General features: G+C 37.1%; 1 protein-coding gene across 5 annotated transcripts in view; it reads right to left on the reverse strand.

Annotated features, from left to right (window-relative positions):
• Window positions 1-18,053, reverse strand: part of UTRN (utrophin) — a 339,422-nt gene that overhangs the window by 23,999 nt on the left and 297,370 nt on the right. For all 5 annotated transcript variants that reach the window (XM_071433386.1, XM_071433396.1, XM_071433405.1 and 2 more), the window contains 6 exons: window positions 13,981-14,138; window positions 11,509-11,675; window positions 8,983-9,094; window positions 2,488-2,624; window positions 835-873; window positions 522-587 (listed from right to left, as the gene is read on the reverse strand). In XM_071433386.1, coding sequence (XP_071289487.1) covers window positions 522-587; window positions 835-873; window positions 2,488-2,624; window positions 8,983-9,094; window positions 11,509-11,675; window positions 13,981-14,138 — 679 coding nt within the window. The remainder of the gene's footprint in view (window positions 1-521; window positions 588-834; window positions 874-2,487; window positions 2,625-8,982; window positions 9,095-11,508; window positions 11,676-13,980; window positions 14,139-18,053) is intronic.

Consider the following 18,053-nt stretch of genomic DNA (forward strand, 5'->3'; position numbering starts at 1 on the left):
AATGTACAGAAGTTAGTTAGCAAAACACAGACATTGAGATGGACTTGGCATAACAGACATTTTATCATAGCAGGACTAGGGTGACCCCACAAAAGCCACAACATAAAACATTTGTAATTGCAACCTATTCTGCTAAAAGCCAACAGTAATGCAGAGTGTCAGCCTATCACAGAAGAAAACAAAACCCTGGTCTAATATCTTCCTGGGAAAACCTATAATATAGAACATGTTCTGTTTATTTCAAAGGTTAAAAATTAAGAAAAAAGCCAATAATGACACATTTTAGAAATAACGCAATTTTGCAGCAGCTTCCATTCTGTATGAGAGATGATAGATTCAACACATATATTTTACTTTTAATATGATCATAATAAGAACCTGATGATTTAAGAAGCAAATCTTGTAAGCACAGAGAAAGATATATATTTTAAAAAATAATATCTAACCAGTAGTGTGCATTAAAAACTGCAGGAATCAACCACAAAATGCAATGGACTAGTGAGAAACCACGTCTCTCTTACCTAGTAGCATACTGTTCTATCCTGGAGTGTGTGTCATCATGAAACAGCTGTGGAGACTGGGAAGGACTAGTTTAAAAATAATAATAAAAAAAATTAGTGGTGTCTAAAGCAATTCATGATATAGACAGCATTATTTTTAAATCAAGTTAGACTGATGACAAATAAATACATGCACTATATTCCCGAGGGCGTTATTGCTTTGGGTCAGCCGTGCCCTATAGTCTATTCAGGGACATCAGATTAGCTGCAACTGAGCTAAAAGAAATCAACTGGAAAATGAGGCTTTCCAGATAAAGGGGTTCTGCATACTCACTCATATTGCTCTGGCCACATACTGATGAGAGTGATAGGACTGTAAGGAAGACACAAAAAAAAAGAAGAAAAAAGAGAGAGAGAAAGAATTAAACTATGAAGCAAAAACTTAAGTACTATTTAAGCAAGAAAAAGCTGGAGAAACACAAAATACTTTAAACAGCAACCCACCCTGAACAAGTAACAATTGATGTAGAAAAGTGACAGCAACAAATACTGCCAGTTGTCACGGAGAGGCAGAAGACTGACCTACATACTTAATTTTGTTACATAAAAATCAATTTAAAGAAAAATCCAAATCATGTTATTGATTGAACTGTAGTTCATAAACCATAATCAATTCATTTAAACTCTGCTCAAGTACTGGAACTTCATTTTAAAGCAAACAAAATGTATTAAAAAAAAGTGGGGTGCAAAACCCCACCAATAAACCTCCCCCATAAGTCACAGTTATCAATGCTTCTTTTCCTTAGGCATGAAAATAATGAGGTCAATACATATTGTATTACATTCTCACACTTCAATGACTATAAGAGTTTTTTATTTTCTTTAATTTTTTTTTATTGGCAGGAATGTATTACTGAGTTTTGCCACCTGCAGGGCAGAGAGCCAATACCAAGAGTTTTCTCAGCATGGTGCTGACAATTTATCTGTATATTTCCCACATGACTGGACCAACAGAATTTTATTCTGACCTGTGATTATAGTTTTATCATTCCATTTTCTGGCAGCATTGGCAAACTTCCACCACATTAAAGCAGCTTTGCTTTCCTGCGTTGGTGGTAGCTGAAGACTGCCCTGGTAGGTAACATTTGAATGTTCATTGCTTCCTTAGAAGCCAGACTATCAATCAGACAGTTTTCAGATTACTTCCTCCTGTCTCTTAAACTGCTAATGAGAAGGTTTTGTTTACTTATTGCAAATGAAAGGCACAGCCCTACAGTCATGAAAGCCCTCAGACTGCGGGCACTGGCACTGAGCTGCTGCATGGATGCAGAGCGTCTTTGCTGAAGCCTCGCATGGGCTGTTGCTATGTTGTGTTCAGACAGTGCAGCAGTGCCGCAGACTCCAGGATGTGAGGGACAGTCAAGCCACGATACTAATTCTAGCACCCTGTCAACACATCTTAATTTTTGCTCTTGTAAGAGTGTCTTTTGCTGACAACTGCCAAGTGAGTAAATAAAGTGGAGCACTTCTGTCAGCGCCATAAACAATACCATGGAGACACTAAGAGTGCTCTCTCTGATTAGGCCACCAATATTTCTGAAGCCTGTAGGACCCTAATTAACTCAAAAATTTCTAATTCCAGGAATTTTGGCATATTCAAATAAGCAGTGCAGTTCCAAAAACCCAGTCTCCTCAAAAGTATTCTCTGTAAAACAGCTATTCAGCCCCCGCCAAAATTACCTGTTTTGTCCATTACCATGGACATTGTAAAGACCATGACTTTATAATACAATGCTGATAAAAATCTAAGCATAAAATATGTTACTTTAAAAATAATAGAGAAATCTGCAAATAATGTGAAACAGCACAGAATAATATAGCACAAGGCTCTGCAATTGTTGTTGGCTTTTTTTTGAGTTGCAGCTTTTTGTTTCTGATGGAACAGGCCAGTGACCCCAGGAGGCACTGCTCTATAAACCAAGCTTACGTCTCCAGGTTGTCACCCTCCAACACTGTTTGCACAGGTAAGTAGCCAAGCCGGGGATGCTTTGCAAAATACTTCTTGGACCGGAATTTATTCTTCAGCACCTTCGTGAAGTCCCGCACATCTTCTCCAGATGTTGTCTTTAAAAAACAAATAAATTCAACATTGCTAAATAGTACTGATTTAATGTCAATATTATTGATTATTATTGATTAATATTGCTGGTGCTGTTCTGAAAAGAATACAAGGAAGAACCTTAAAATTTCAGTTACGCTGGAATTGCCTTTTTAGTGTCCTGAGATATGGTACAATAATAATGCTAAGGCACCATTTTCTACTGGAAAATAATAGCGAGACTTCAAATTCCCAGCAATAAATGCATCTACCATTTACTTTATAAATCAGAAAAAAACTGACATATGTTCAAGTCTTAAGCTAAACATTTATATCTAGTCTTGAAAACCACAAAAATTTAATTTTTGAGAAAAATTTAAAAAGAGAAAAAATAAATTGGTAAGACATAGCCCTCACTGCTTCCGATTCTAGACCTACAATGGAAAATTTTACCACAAGATGGGAATGGTATGTGCTAAACCATTCTCTGCTGCAATAGCCAGGATTTTCATAAACATTTTCTCCAGTTCTCTTCCAAATCTCTTCCTATAGGATTCTGCCACTACCTGTAGTATTTCAGAGTCAAAAATGATGAAGTGGTGGCCAGTGTACAGGCACTGTTCAAAAGCACAAGCAGGCCTGATAAGAACAATTAGTGCCTGAGTAACAAACTCAGACTGATTCAGTGGTCTCCTTACTACCACAGAGTAAGATTAGGATATAAATTAGCTACAAGATTCTACAAGTCTAAATTTACAAGTTAAAATCAACATCTTCCATCCCTCTCAGCAGCTTTTTTACTGGTTCTGACTGATGCAGCCTCTTCCAAAACTGGTAAGTGCTTAACCCCATCCCTCTTTGCTCCCTCCCTGCCCACCACCCTATCCTGGGAACAAAATTAAAATTTATTCAACTGCTTTTAAAAATCCCTTTAACTGGTGATAATCACAGCAATAGTGGCAGCACAACTTTGGTAATACTATTCAGCTAACTTCTACTACAAAAGCAGGGATACATACAGGCATAAAATACAAGGCAAAAATGGCAATAAAGAGATCTGAAGAAGGAAACAATAGGATACAGTCTGCCTTTAAAGTGTATGTGCTCAGACTGGGCTAAGTATTTCAACAGAACATCCCCTTCCAGCTGGTACTATTGAGCATTTTCTCTTGCAACTGCAGTAAAGAAAACATGGCCATTCACCTCCAGAAATACCTGAAGATTTGCAACAGCTTTTACAGACATCCAGGCCAGTCTGTAACAAACTACAAATTGCATTCCTGTACCCTCTGCTTTGGGAGAAGCCTGTCAGCATCAAAGGATGCCAAAGCCAATGGACAACCACGTGGAAAATGGACAGGAAGGCTTCAGTTTTGTCATCTTTTTCCTGAAGTACTACCAAGAGGCCTAGAGGCAGGTCAGGCAAACTATTCTCTGCTGTCAAAACCTAAAAATATTTCTGTATTCATCTATATATCTTAATGTATGTATAATATATGCAGTTACAGACTCTGTAATGCATTTCAGATGAGCAATAGAAATAGTAAAACAAACTGGCGTTGATAGGAACTTCTCATATGTGGCATTAAAAAGTACACAACAGAGTAAATTTGTGACCAAGGGCTGTTTGAACCCCTGAATTTTAATAAAAAAAAGTGAATCCAGGGAGGGTTCACAAAATCATTCACAAAAAGCATCTCTCCAACCACTGCACCATCCAAAGAAGGAACATGAGGCTGTGCAAAGGGCTGCTCACTCTCATGCAACAGTAACTCCAACAGATGGAACTCTGCCCCAAGGCCAAGGAATGAAAATTTTAATACCTACACATTGTAGAAATAAATGTCTACTGAGCTGCCAAAATTTTTCCTCTGGTGTATTCTTTATTTGGTATGACAACCTGATTCTCAGAAAGAGGACTAATATGACTGTGTAGTGACTGAGCACTGCAAATACTAACCAGTAAAATTTGAGCAGATTTGAAAGAACTATTTTAACTTACATACAAATAAGGTGCAATTCTAAAACATGGGTCTTTTTTTCCTTTTGGACATATAACCACAAAATACAATCCAATCCAAAATCAATGCCAAGGGAGATGTACCAAAACACTTTCCTTTAAAAAAAGAATAGCCAGGAACTGTTGTGTAGAATCTATCTTCTAAATTAAAGCTAGCAGGTACCTTGTACGCTTGCTTACATGGTAAAAAATCATGACATCTTGGCTATTTCCACACAAATCAATAGTACAAATAGCACTATTGCTTCAGACCTACTTCAAAAGCAAAGAAAAAATACTTTCCTTCACTGAAAATTCAGTCCAAAGACCATGCCGTCAAACTGAATTTAAAATCTCAGTTCTTAGAGCAAGACAAAGTTCAGGAAGAAATATTTTATATCCATGGCTGCCACACCCAACTAAAAACATCATAACAATTGACAAACTGGCATCAGTGCTCTTCAATACACCAGCCAGGCACAAATAGAGTTATAAGCAACAAACTAAGATACAATTATTTGTAATCCAATAAAAATTGAAGAAACCAGGAAAGCAGTGGAAAAAAAAAATGAGCATGGTGAAATACATTTTCTATACATATCTTAAAAACCCAGTTGGTGTCTGCTTTCAGTATATTGGAAATAGAACAAGTATTCATTGGTAAAAGAGTAGTACCAAGATTGTAATAAACTAATTGTACAGCTCTAAATTACATAACATATAATATAAAAATTACAATAAATATGTGAAAATGAATAAATAGTATAGAATATTTATAATACATATATATTTAATTTTATTTATTTCTCAGTAATGTCTTTTTCAAATGGAAGCCCACATTCTTATTCCTTTCACTGCATCTAGCTATGTAAAAGGACTAGTCTAAACCTAAGTCATCATTCTCTTAATTACATTTATTATAGCTAACACAAAACCAATTAGCTGTTTTAATACACACAGAGAAACTGATTCCCAGGAGAGATGTGAACCTCCCTAAAGTATGCTGTCATTATGCACAACCACATTAATATAACACAAGTGCCACTACTGAGAGGATTTCCAATTCAAAAAAATCTAAAAATAAACTGTGTAGGTAGTTATATAGGACTACTCTCAAATTAGATGCTAGGAAAATCTGACAATATTTTTACACATCCGTGTAAAATTTTACATTAAAAATCTTATTTCCCCATCTTTTCTGACAAAGATTATGTAAAGGTGAAAAATAAATGAGAATAATTTTGCATTTCTACTTCCTAAGAGAGAATTATGTTTTCAGATGCTTCTCACACCTATCACTAAATCCTGGATGAAAGAAGAGACATAACTGAATCATTATTAAAATGATTTTTTTTCCCCCCAGCATCAAGAAAACTAAATTGCAAGCTAGGACAAATGCAAAATGGCATTACAGATTAGAATGCAGTAACTACATATAACTATGAGGAGTAAATGGTCCTAATCTGAAATTATGAAGCAATTCTTACCTAAAGAAAATATCACAAAAGTCATTACAATAGAGAACATATTCCTAAACCCATCCTCCAAATTATTTTAAATTTGGTAAGAACCTACTGTGCTTCTGAGAAATCCCTTTACACCCTACACTGAACCATTCACATGAAGACAATTAAATGGTCTTCCATCCATCTGTGACTAAGCTCCAGTTCTAAATGTCAGCTTAAGTAATGGAAGCATTTTTTTACCTATTTATTGCTAGTATTCTTGATAAAAATGTATTAATATGCATTAGCAGTAAAAAAGGGAAGCTAGATTTTATTAATGCAGTTTGGTGAGTGCATGCATTTGTACTCTGCTTTTCAACACTGGCAAAGAAAGCACCATTTTAACATCAACAGCCTTTGAATTTAGTTGAAAAGGCAGAGAAGATGCACCCTTCCTGTTCAAGCTATTTGTACTGTAATATAATGGATTCTAAGGAACAATTCAGTGGTCTTTGGTGCTTTTATTTTATTTCACAGACCCAGGACTATGCTATTTTTCAAGCATTATTCCATTTAAACATATAAGTTATTCTACTAACTGCAGAAAATTTTACAATTCTTGACTACTGCATCGCATTTAATGAGTTCAATATGTAGAGAGGTTTAGCAACAAATTAGTATACCAACCACAGAGCATTATTACAAATAGCAAGACTAAATAATACAGGATTCTTTTCATGAAATCAAGTCTTTATTCCAGACCTAGACTGGATAAGGCTAGTTAAAATAATTTGCATGTGGGTACTGATTATGGAAGTCTAACAGCATCTAGGTCTGTTTGTATAATGGGTCATTTCTTTTTACAGACATGGAGGTAGCTGAGTACACTTACATCAGGACCCAAATAAAATTCCAGCTCTCATATTCCACTTTCAAATTAACCGGGGTCACTCTGGACCTCTAATTTTATGCATCACCTGAATTATATGCCATTTCTTTTCTTCTTTAAAACTTCCTCAAGTTCCTTCCTTTTCCCCTTTTTAGACTGGCTTTCCTTCCTTCACTCTGATCAAGAATGTCATTTTACTCCCCTTGTTATCCCATAGAGGAGTCACCTCATCCCTCCTATATTTCATGGAAAGAAGGGGCTTTTGCCTTACACTACACCTTATTTTACACCCAATATTGCCTTAAAACCAGATTTTTTTCTGCAGCAGTAACAGAAATTTTCATTATAATGTAAGCCATCCCTATTTCCAGGAACAGAGAGGATTCCAGCCATTTCCAGAATATATTTTCAGTTTGTCAGCCTTCACTTGTAAATGAGATGGCTCACGGTTACATAACGTGAACTTGTTTAACAAGACCTGAAAATTCATCTTAGATATCAAATCTGCTGCTTCAGACAAAACCTGGAATTCATGAGAAAGATAACATAATATTCTAGGGAAAGTACAATATACCTCACGAGATGTAATCTGTATTTGACTAACTCAACAGGAAGGATATCTTATCCTGCAGACCAGCAGCATAATCTGTTTCAACACTCCTGACACCTCAATTTCTGAATTTCCTGCATATTATAGACAGTAAAAAAGAGTATTTCTGTTCCACTAGATGAGGTTTATAAGCAGAAAAAAAAGTGAATTTTTAATGATGTTTAATCATAGACCTCCAAATCCTGAGGTTAGAATAGTCATGTAATAAAATATAATAAACATTAAAACTAGCTGAAAAAAACCAACAAATCTACTTAAAAAATGTTCTTCAGAGTATTCCCTGACATGCAGATTTACCAATAAAATATTAACATTTGGTTATAGATTTAATGAAAATACATTAACATTACTTATTTTTATTTTCTGACCATAATGAAGTAAAACCACTACTTTATAGGATTTGAATTCCATTACAGAAGACACACTAGACAAAAAAGAGAGGGAAAACACAGGTAGTAAGTCCAACAACTACATCAAAAGGGACAAATAACTCAATGAATTTTTGCTACTAGAAGAACAAACAGAATTTCGTAACACTATTGAAAATTGGCACTGTTGAATCAGCTCTAGTTACTTTCTGGTCTGAATTTTTCTGAGCATGCAGACCTTTCACACTGTTGTGTAGAGCACATATAAATTATCCTATTAATTTATTTCTAAGGTAAAATTCTTGACTGCAAACAGCTATCTGATAAAAAAGCATGAGTGGTATTTGTGTGTAGCAACCCAGCCACTCCTTCAGTAAAGAAAGACTCCTAGGAATCTTTTTTAAAAATTCTGTTTGAAATATCATTAGGAAAATACAGTGTTATAAAATTAATTTTTGTCAGGTACTGCTGGTAAACATCTCACACCATTTCTGGTTAGAAACTATTAATTCTGGGCTTTGGATTTTTTTCAGCTATACATTAACTTTTATATATCCCAGTAAATAGCAATTACACAACAGAATGAAACACAATCTATTTCTAGCCACATTTTCACAAAGCAAGGAAATGCTGGACCCGAAAACATAGCCCCCTAAAAATATTAATGTGCATTACTAGAATATTAAATACTCTTTGCCATTGGTACAGCAATAGTAAAGCAAGTCCTTTTTCTCTGCCATGTTTTTACCCTTATCGTGTGTGTATATATGTTAGTATACAAGAACAGCAGTTACATTTAATATTCAAGCTTTGTTTTACCAATCAGAAGTGAAGTTTAAGTTCTCTCAGAGGTGGATACTGCTGCCCATTTCTATAGAATCCAAACACTCCCTACATACAATCAGCAAAACCTGAAAAGTTCTTGATACCTCCCAAAGAGAAAGGTAGGAAGACAAATTATATTAAACATATGTAAAATAAATCCTGGCTAGGTAACAAAGACTATGAAAAAATATTTAGACCTCCAATCTGGGTTGTTATCGATTAGAAACACTGAGCAAACTGGTACTCACAGGTATGCAATACTCCACCATTGGATAATGCAATTTATGCCCCTTGGCTGTGCGGCCAGAAAAGAAACAGCTCTGACAGACATCATAGTTGAAATGCTTTAAGCTCCGGTACCTGTGGGGACATTAAACAAAGTGATTAGAGGTTTACTTCTAATTAAGCCTCACAAAGCAAATGACTCTCTGAAATGGGTCACCTGCTTTTCAGCGGCAGCAACACAAGGACACAGTGAGTTTGTTGGGATTAGCTGAGAGAGAACTTTGAAGTGTGTGAGTGTGCACAACCAGAACGTGGCACGGCCAGCGCTCATCACGGCTACAGGCCCAGGGACAGCAGTGCCACTGCAGCAGCTGCAGGGGACACAGCAAACCTGCAGCCCTCTTAGTCCACAGAACCTTCCTACACTACACACCTCACTGGGTATTTAGAAGTTCCTGTCTCCATATCAATATAGAGAGCCATCTGAAATGCATTACAGAGTCTGTAACTGCATATATCAATCACCTGCTGCCCAAGCAGCTTTGATGCAGAAAATCATACAGGCATCAGCTTCACTGATGGACTGGAAAGAATTTATAATTTTAAAGTTTTTACTGACTTTAAACTCCATTGCTTTAGTTTTTCTTTTCCTCTATTTACTATTCATGTGTTATCTCAAAAAAAAAAAAAAAAACCTTCTATAAACCAGACTGGTTTATTTCAGTTTTTATACTCATCAGTTAAAGGTTGGTAAATAATTTTAGTGCTCAGAAACTCAACAGACATTTCAGAAAATTAAATTCTCAAGCATTCATGAATTGTAAGAATAATTTAAAATTCAGTTAAGAAAATACAATGATTTGTTTACTTTTAGTTGATTTTTAAGAGAGTGTATGTATAAATAGGCTAACAAACTTCTACAGTATCCCTTGTACTAAATGTAATCACCAGGAACATGATTTATTAATTTATTTAGACTAAATCAACAGTTCAATTCCAGATTGCACCCACTGTTTCTATGCTATGGTTGTTCTGACTGGATGAGGTGATATCATTTGTATGAAACTAAAATGAGCTAACTGAACCAAATTGAATAGCTACTGAATAGTTAAAGTTTAAATTAAATTGCTTCCTGAGAGCAGTTTTCAGTACCCCACATTTTTCCCCTGTTGAGTTTTATGTTTTGTTTTGCAAGAGAATATGTGTCTATAAATGTAAAAGTTCACTTTAAAAGATGCTGATCCAACTTGTTTATAATCTTTTCTCAGAGACAGTGCATTAAATGGCTACATTTACCTTCTGCTAAGATGCTAGATGCTTTTGTTGTTGCAGATCTCTAGCTTCATTGTAGAAATTATTTAGAATGACCCATTCTAAATGGGTCTTTGTCTTCTTTTCCATCTCTCTGCCCTCCTACACATAGTGCAACTTAGACAACTATAATATAGCTGTGCCAGAGCTTTGTCACCTTATGCTTCCTCAAACAATAACAAAGACTGGAACACTTAGAAAGCGTCATCTCCTTTTAAGACAGGCAACAAAGTTTGATCAGATTATTACTTTTGCAAATAATCACATACATATATTTACAATAAAAAAAGAAAAAGAGGGTTACTAGCTCAATCCCATTAGATTGACTAAAGCCAGCATTCCTAAAACTAGGCAAGATGAATCTGACCTCAAGATTCATATTATTATCCTCTAAAACGGTGAACAAAAATTCCTCATCTGCCTAGATACCTAAAGAAAAATCTTAGAAGTGTTTACATGATTGACAGCTTTATATTTCTCCTAGATAATACATTAGACTTCATGACCACAGTAGAGGAAAAAGCCAGTTATGCTCACCTCTGGCCTCTAATGCAGATTTTGGAGATGAGGTTTGCATCACTTTATACACTGGAGCAATCAATTTACAAATGCATGTTAGTCATAGCATGACTTACTAAGGGTACCAACTACAGCTTAGGAGAATAACATGGACAATATTCCCCATGTAACATTTTCTTTTAGAATTCACACCTTTCTTTGAAAAGAGAAAAGTTAGGTTATGTTCAGGGACATGGGGACATTGCAAGTCTCATCACAGCAACATATCAGTGTTTGTTTTAAGCAAGGAAAGATTGATGTTGAAGGCTGTTTTATACTGCCTGGCATAAGTGAGTTTCCCAAGCCTTATGCAGGAGAGCAGACAGACAATCGTTTTTTCTTACTGATCACCTCCTGTTGATCTTTCTGCTTACAGAACACATGGGGTGCATTTACACTTCATTTGCTGTCTCTTGAATCCACCAATCCAAAACCATCTGATGACAGCCCACCCTGTTCCTCTGTCAGGCACAGGACTACTGGGTGTCTAACAGTGGCACTGCACGAGCCAGAACTGCACTGGCTCAGGCCACACTGTGGCCTCACCATGGGTGACAGATCCCATCTTAAAGAAGGAAAACAGTGGAAGGAAAACAGACAGGAAAAAACTTCACTTGTTGGAAGGCTTAAAAATGTGGATATTTTCAGAGAAATATTGTACCTAACACCTTTCCTCTTACCTAAATCCAACAATTGGACACTCCTTACAGATGTTGCACTTGGCCTGATGTTTTGCTGTTTCTGCAGCTGCCACACGGTGCAGAACTGGTAACCACACCATAGACTGTGGTTCTAAGCGCATCCAATCTATGAACTGCTTTACAGTTATTTCTGGCTTATTGTGGTTCTGTGGAGAGAAAAAACCCACATCCAAATTAAAAAAAAAAACCAACAACACCACAAAACAACAGACTAGATTTTCCTTAGAAAATCTATGGAAAAAAGACCCTAACAACCTGCATGAATTCTTTCCATGACAGTTTAATCCAAAACCAAAGGATACAAGAAATAACCTCAATGAAAATTAAAATAAAGAAAATAAGTGAAATCATTAAGAGTTTAGAAGACTAAACAGCTGTGATAGAGTGGACAGATGGTAAGAAAGATGGAAGACATAGTACAGAAGTAACAGGCTGTGAAGTAAAGCTGTCTTTCAACTGAACTGACTCGAAAAGTGAGCACACTCTGCAGTTCAGACATATTGAAGACATGGTTATCTTCTGAGTTAAGATTGATGACAAAATACTAAGTCAGTAGTGTTTGCATGTGTGTACTGATTGCCCCAAGACTCATCAATTTTTTATTGTGTTCTAAGCCCATGGTGCTCTTTCTAGTTAGCACATTAAATATAACACGCACACACAATAAACAAACAAACAGGCAAAGAACAAGAAAGGAATCTGCCATTTATAGCCAGTCACCGCAAGAATATATTCGAGCTAATGTATTAACATGATTCTTTTAAGAAGCAAGCAAACACACTTCCACATTTTCTTTAAGAGGAGCCTAGCTACAAAGGTACTGTATTCATCAACTTTGTCAGCAATAACAACAGAGCTCAATATTTCTGAGCGCAATGGAAGCAATAAAATAAAGCTTAAAATGAAAGTTATTCTTAAATGGTAACACATGATGGAAAGCTTCTTAACCTATTCATGGTCCAAGTTCATTTTTGGCAACAAGAGGGAGAAGCATGGAAACAAAAGAGTGTTTCTTCCTCACCAACAAAATACTTGTTTTCACTGGGCTGAGATAACTGACATGCAGCTGCATATTTTCTCTACGCTCTCCTAACCAGGGACTAAACTTGAACTACTCCTGTGAGCTGAGGGATTGCAACCTCGTTATCAGTATAATTGTAATAATACATCAAGTATTTAAACAGTATCTTGCTAGTACCCCCCACCCATAGCTGAATAGCATGGGAGATGGAGTAGATATTTGAGGGACATAAAGGGTCCCTTTGTGAATAATAAATGAAAAATTTATTTCACTATGACTCAAACCACTCAAGGCCAGCGATAGATAAGTCAAGCATCATCCCTTATTGTCCGAAGCAGCAATGTTAAGACATCAGGGGGAGCTTTACATGGTTAATTGGTGAAACCAACTTCTGTAAGTATCTATCAAATTATTCATGACCTGGACAAACACTCTTCCAATCCTAATCACCTGAATCCATTAATGAATCTAATGGTTCAGGAAAAAAGTCAGCACAATTCCATTTTTTAAAGAACTGGACAAAAAAGTAGAAATCTCTATGAAAGAATGGTAAAAGAAAATCCTCTGAAAGTTCACTAAAATCTTTAATGTTCAATTCAATAAAATCAGAAATATCCAAGTCAGTAATTTTATATAAGCCATGGTGTATTTTTAATCCATATAAAATTTCTGACAATGCTCAAATCAGCTGCTTTCATAAAAATAATGCACTGAAGCAGAATGGCTATCACTACCTAACATCAAGGAGCCTTAGGCATCCTTGAAAAAGTCTGAGTTAGTTGTGGTCCATCACAACATTCTGTTTTTAATTCTCATCTTCTTTAAACAGACAGACACTCCTTGCAGCCTCATTAACCCCCTGCATGTATTGTGGAGCTTCACAGCAGGCTGCAAGAGCTTTATTCCATGTTCTGCTTGCAATATAAAAAAGACTACGCTTGAAGTTTCATGCAACTGCAAAGTCTTTTGTCAGTAACATAATGCTAAATAATTTCCTCATGCACAAGGTGAAAAATTACTATCAACATCATTTTCTTGTTCTGTTGAGATCATGCCTTATTCCAGCTGGAAAAAGCATGTTGTTCTCACAGCATCGGGTTGCTTTGAACAATGCAAAGCAGGATAATTGGCCAATACAAAATTTTTTAACAGTTTTTAGAGCCACAAACACTGTCAGAATCATGAAGATTTATACATTCTTTTGGCTAAACAAAATCTGTTTGATCCTCTCCTAAACCATAAACCATCTTTCCCAGCTGCATTTTCACATGAATTTCCCATACTGCAGGAGCATATTCATTTCTGTTCAAAATCCAGCGGATGTTTTTATATTCCTCTCTTCTTTTTACATCAGCATGTATAAGTGAATCTGTAAACTTAAGAGAGAGTTTGGTTTTATTTTGTTCTTCACATGAAGGTCTTTATCTTACCTGCTGGAAGCAGCTGCGCACACTGGGTTCAATGTTGCTGCCACCAAAGGCTGCCACTTCCCCAAGCTGTCGCGGGATCTGGATAGCATCGTGAAGCAGAAGGCCCAGCTGTCTCTGGTCACACATTTCTGTAGGGCCTGCCACCTCCTTGAAGAGGTCTGCAACATCAACAAAAGACATCATCTCATTCCATTTCCATGTACACCACCTTCAGTAATGCTGCAGCTCAAGCTTTTAAATTCTGTATTATTGTTGTGGTTACAAACGGCCACTGTCCCAAAACCTTCATGTAATCTTGATTCATCACCATACAACTGAGAAAAATAAGGCCAAAAAAATAAAGCTATATAGCTTCTTATGGCACATAGTGGACAGGAAGGAGATTTGAGGAAGCACAGCTTCACCAGTAAAAATTCCTGCCTGACACACCTAATGACCTTCCATGATAGTGTGACTACATTATTGGACGGGGCATGATTATAGATGTCACCTCTCTGGACTTCTGAAAGGCTTTTGATACAGTCCCCCACAACATCCTTGTCTCTAAATTCAAGAGGGATGGATTCTATGGGTGGGCTGTTAGATGGGTAAGGAATTGGTTGGATGTGGCCAACAGCTCGGAGTCCTGATGGACAACAATGACGAGTGATGTCCCTAAAGGGCCCATACTGGGACCAGTTATTTAATATCTTCATTAATAAAAACAGATGAAGGGATCGAGTGCACCCTCAGCATCTGCAAGTGACTCTAAGCCAAGTGGTGTGGCTGACACACCTGGAGGATGGGATACCATCCACACCTGGACAACCTGGGAACCTCATGGGGTTCAACAAGGCCAAGTTCAAGGTGCTGCACCTGGGTCAGGGCAACCCCCAGTAACAGTTCAGGCTGGGGGATAAAGGGACTGAAGGTAGCCCTGTGGCAAAGGACTTGGGAGTGCTGGCAGATGAAAAGCTGGACATCCCAGAACAACAACTGTATCCTGGGCTGTATCAGAAGCAGTATGGCCAGAAGATTGAGGGGGGTGATTCTGCCCACTCTGCTCTTATGAGACTGCACCTGGAGTACCAAGTCCAGCTCTGGGGTCCCCAGCACAGGAAGGACTGTTAGAGCAGACCCAGAAAAAAGCTAAAAACTCATCATAGGAGAGATGTTCCATCACTCTGAAGAAAGACAGAGAGTTGGGGTTGTTAAACCTGAAGACCCCAGGGAGACCTTATTGTGGCTTTTTGGTACTCAAAGGGGCCTTACAGGAAAGCTAGGAGCACAGCTTTTAGCAGGGCCTGTTGCAATAGGACAAGCAGTAATGGTCTGAAAACTAAAAAAGGTAGATTTAGACTAGTTATTAAGAATAATTTTTTTTTACAATGAGGGTAGCAAAACACTGGAACAAGTTGCCCAGAGAGGTGGTAGATGTTCTATCCCTGGATTCAAAGCCAGACTGGACATGGCTCTGAGCAACCTGATCCAGCTGAAGATGACCCTGCTCATTGCCAGGCGGTTGGTCTAGATAACCTTTTAAAGCCGCTTCCAAACCAAACTATTTTATATTTCTATGAAGAATGAAATAATATTTCAGATATCCACTTCTTGTGGTAAAAAAATATGTCATGCTTCAGTTGGTTAGGGACAGAAGCACAATCACTCTGAATTGAGACTGGAAGTTACCACAAGTCACATCTGGCCATGTGAAATAGCTTAAAGCAAGAACAGCAGCCAGAAAGACCTGAGCTAAACAATAATCACATTTTCTTCCTGGATAACCATGTCTGCTTCCATGTACTTTTCCTTCACTGATTCCATTTTCCTAAGGCAGGTGTCAAGCCCTGCAGTATAAATGGATGAACCAGGATGACTGCAACAATGGAAAAAATTGATGCTTTAAGGGATGAAGAAAATTTTTCCAGATACAGGCACTGGGAAGGAAGATAGTGCTTGTACCTAAACTCACAGTAAAGCACTGAGTTAATAGGTCTGTCAGCAGTACAGTTATTATTTCTCATGTGCTTTCTTAGCATGTTTCTTTGATTGGACATTTTTAATTGTTAAAATGCTCAAATGGTAATGTTTCTGCTAACAATTTTGATTTATGAACTCTGTAGCTGTGTACATTAGCACTCAGTCAAGAGATTAATCTTTTCTGAAAACACCTTAAATGCTGAGTTTATCTAAGAAATATTTTTTAATTCTGTGATTTGTACAAATTACAGAAGAAGTGGAATCAAATTATTATATTCATTCCAGCTGGTTTTTACAATCCCCTTTTGCATGCAATGGCTGGCTTGGATTAAAGCTCCAAGTAATCTTAAAAGAAAAAGAATCCATCTATATTATGCCCTTACTTTTTCATGTTTCCCATCAGAACAACCACCAATAAATTAGAAATAAATGACATTTGAAAATTCAGTCTGACTGCACTTCTGATCAAGAAAAAGACAACCTTTGTTCAGAAACACTCATGAGTAACTCTTATTACATGGTGTAAATTGTTTTGCCCTTCATTTGGAGCAACTGGCAAGCTTTGTCAGTGTGCTTCAGACAGTCCGGGCACAGTTTTTTTCTTCTCAAAGGAAGTGGAAGCAGAAGAAAGGTCCTTCACAAAAAAGAAAAAAATCCAAATGACTGAACTAATTTATAGATTTTATTGTATTTTTCTCGCCCTTTCTTGCCTAGTCAAACAGCAGCTACAGCACCTTGTTCACTCAGTGTTGAGAAAAAAAAACCAACACAGACAGAATTAGGGGACAGAATTAGTACTGTCCAGCTGCAGGCTCCTCTTGGCAAGCCCAGATCCTGGCTATCTTCAGCCGAAGATAGCAAAGTTTTTCAATTTCTAAGAGTCAGTTTAAAAAAAATGATAGTATATTAAAAAAAAGAAAAAAATTGTCTTATTCTTTCTGTTTGCATCAGTCTGCAATGGAAACAGGCCATTAAAGAAGAACAATTCATTAGCTGCTGGAGCTGGGAGGCAGTAATTTCTTAAGCCCTAAAACTTCAGTTGACTGTGAGCTGGTAAATAGAGGAAAACAATGCCACAGGAGAGGGAAAAGTGATTAGCTAGGAGGAAACCAGCAAATACCTTTGAAGAGCTCAAACTCCTCCAAATTATTTGTTTCTTAACACTGCCAGCTGTGCCACAACCAAAGGCTGTCCAGGTGCAAGGAGTTCATGGATGGCACCCCTCTTTTCCCAAACCCCTCAATGCCATCAATGTGGCACACAGGAGGAGAAGCTCCAAGACTGAAGGCATGGAAAGTGAGAATGCTCTCGTTATCTGGCCTACCTACTCCAAATAACCCATGAGCCATTCCCTGGCAAAGGAGGCATGGCAGGAACATCTCTCAAGTGGGAGATGGAGGAGAGCCTGTTTTAGCTCTGACAGGGAGCACCCAGCACCCTACTCCCCACTAGTGGGAAAGACACTCCACACATCACACATCAGACATCTCAAAAGCCACAACTTCTTTTAAATTGAATTTGTTAACATGTACATACACACTAAAGGAGTTTCAACATAAAATACATTGACATAAAGGTTAAACTGTATAAGGGACTCTACCAAAGTACAAGAAGAATGACTGAGGAAGCAGAGAAAAGATTATTCAGATCTGAGTTGTGTGAAAAAAACAGAAACCAGGAAAGAGAAATCAGTTAAAGAAATTCAGCCTCACACTAGTATTTTGAGGATTACAGCCAGTGGGACTCTGTAACTTAGCTAGACAACCTGAAAAAAAAGTACTTAATGGTTGATAAAGAAAGGGATACTTGAAAATATTGAAAAGTTTATTGAATTCCTATCAAGAGGATAATCAGATAGTTAGTAGAAAGATGTTCACAACCCACATTTTATGTGCCTTGTCACAAACAGAATGCACGTTCTAATGTCTTCTTTTTTAAGTTAGTTCCGAATTATTTGAAAATTTACAACATAAACATAACAGTAAAAAAAACCCACCACATTTCAAGGATGTTGTACATCACTTGAAAACTGAACTGTTTAGAAGATGGGATTTACTAAGTAGCCCTTCTTTTTCATCTCAAATCCTAAAGATTTTACACATTACCCAAAAGCT

Source organism: Agelaius tricolor, unplaced genomic scaffold (assembly GCF_023055355.1).
Source record: "Agelaius tricolor isolate 1412-34295 unplaced genomic scaffold, bAgeTri1.0.p SCAF_1, whole genome shotgun sequence".
Taxonomy (NCBI): domain Eukaryota; kingdom Metazoa; phylum Chordata; class Aves; order Passeriformes; family Icteridae; genus Agelaius; species Agelaius tricolor.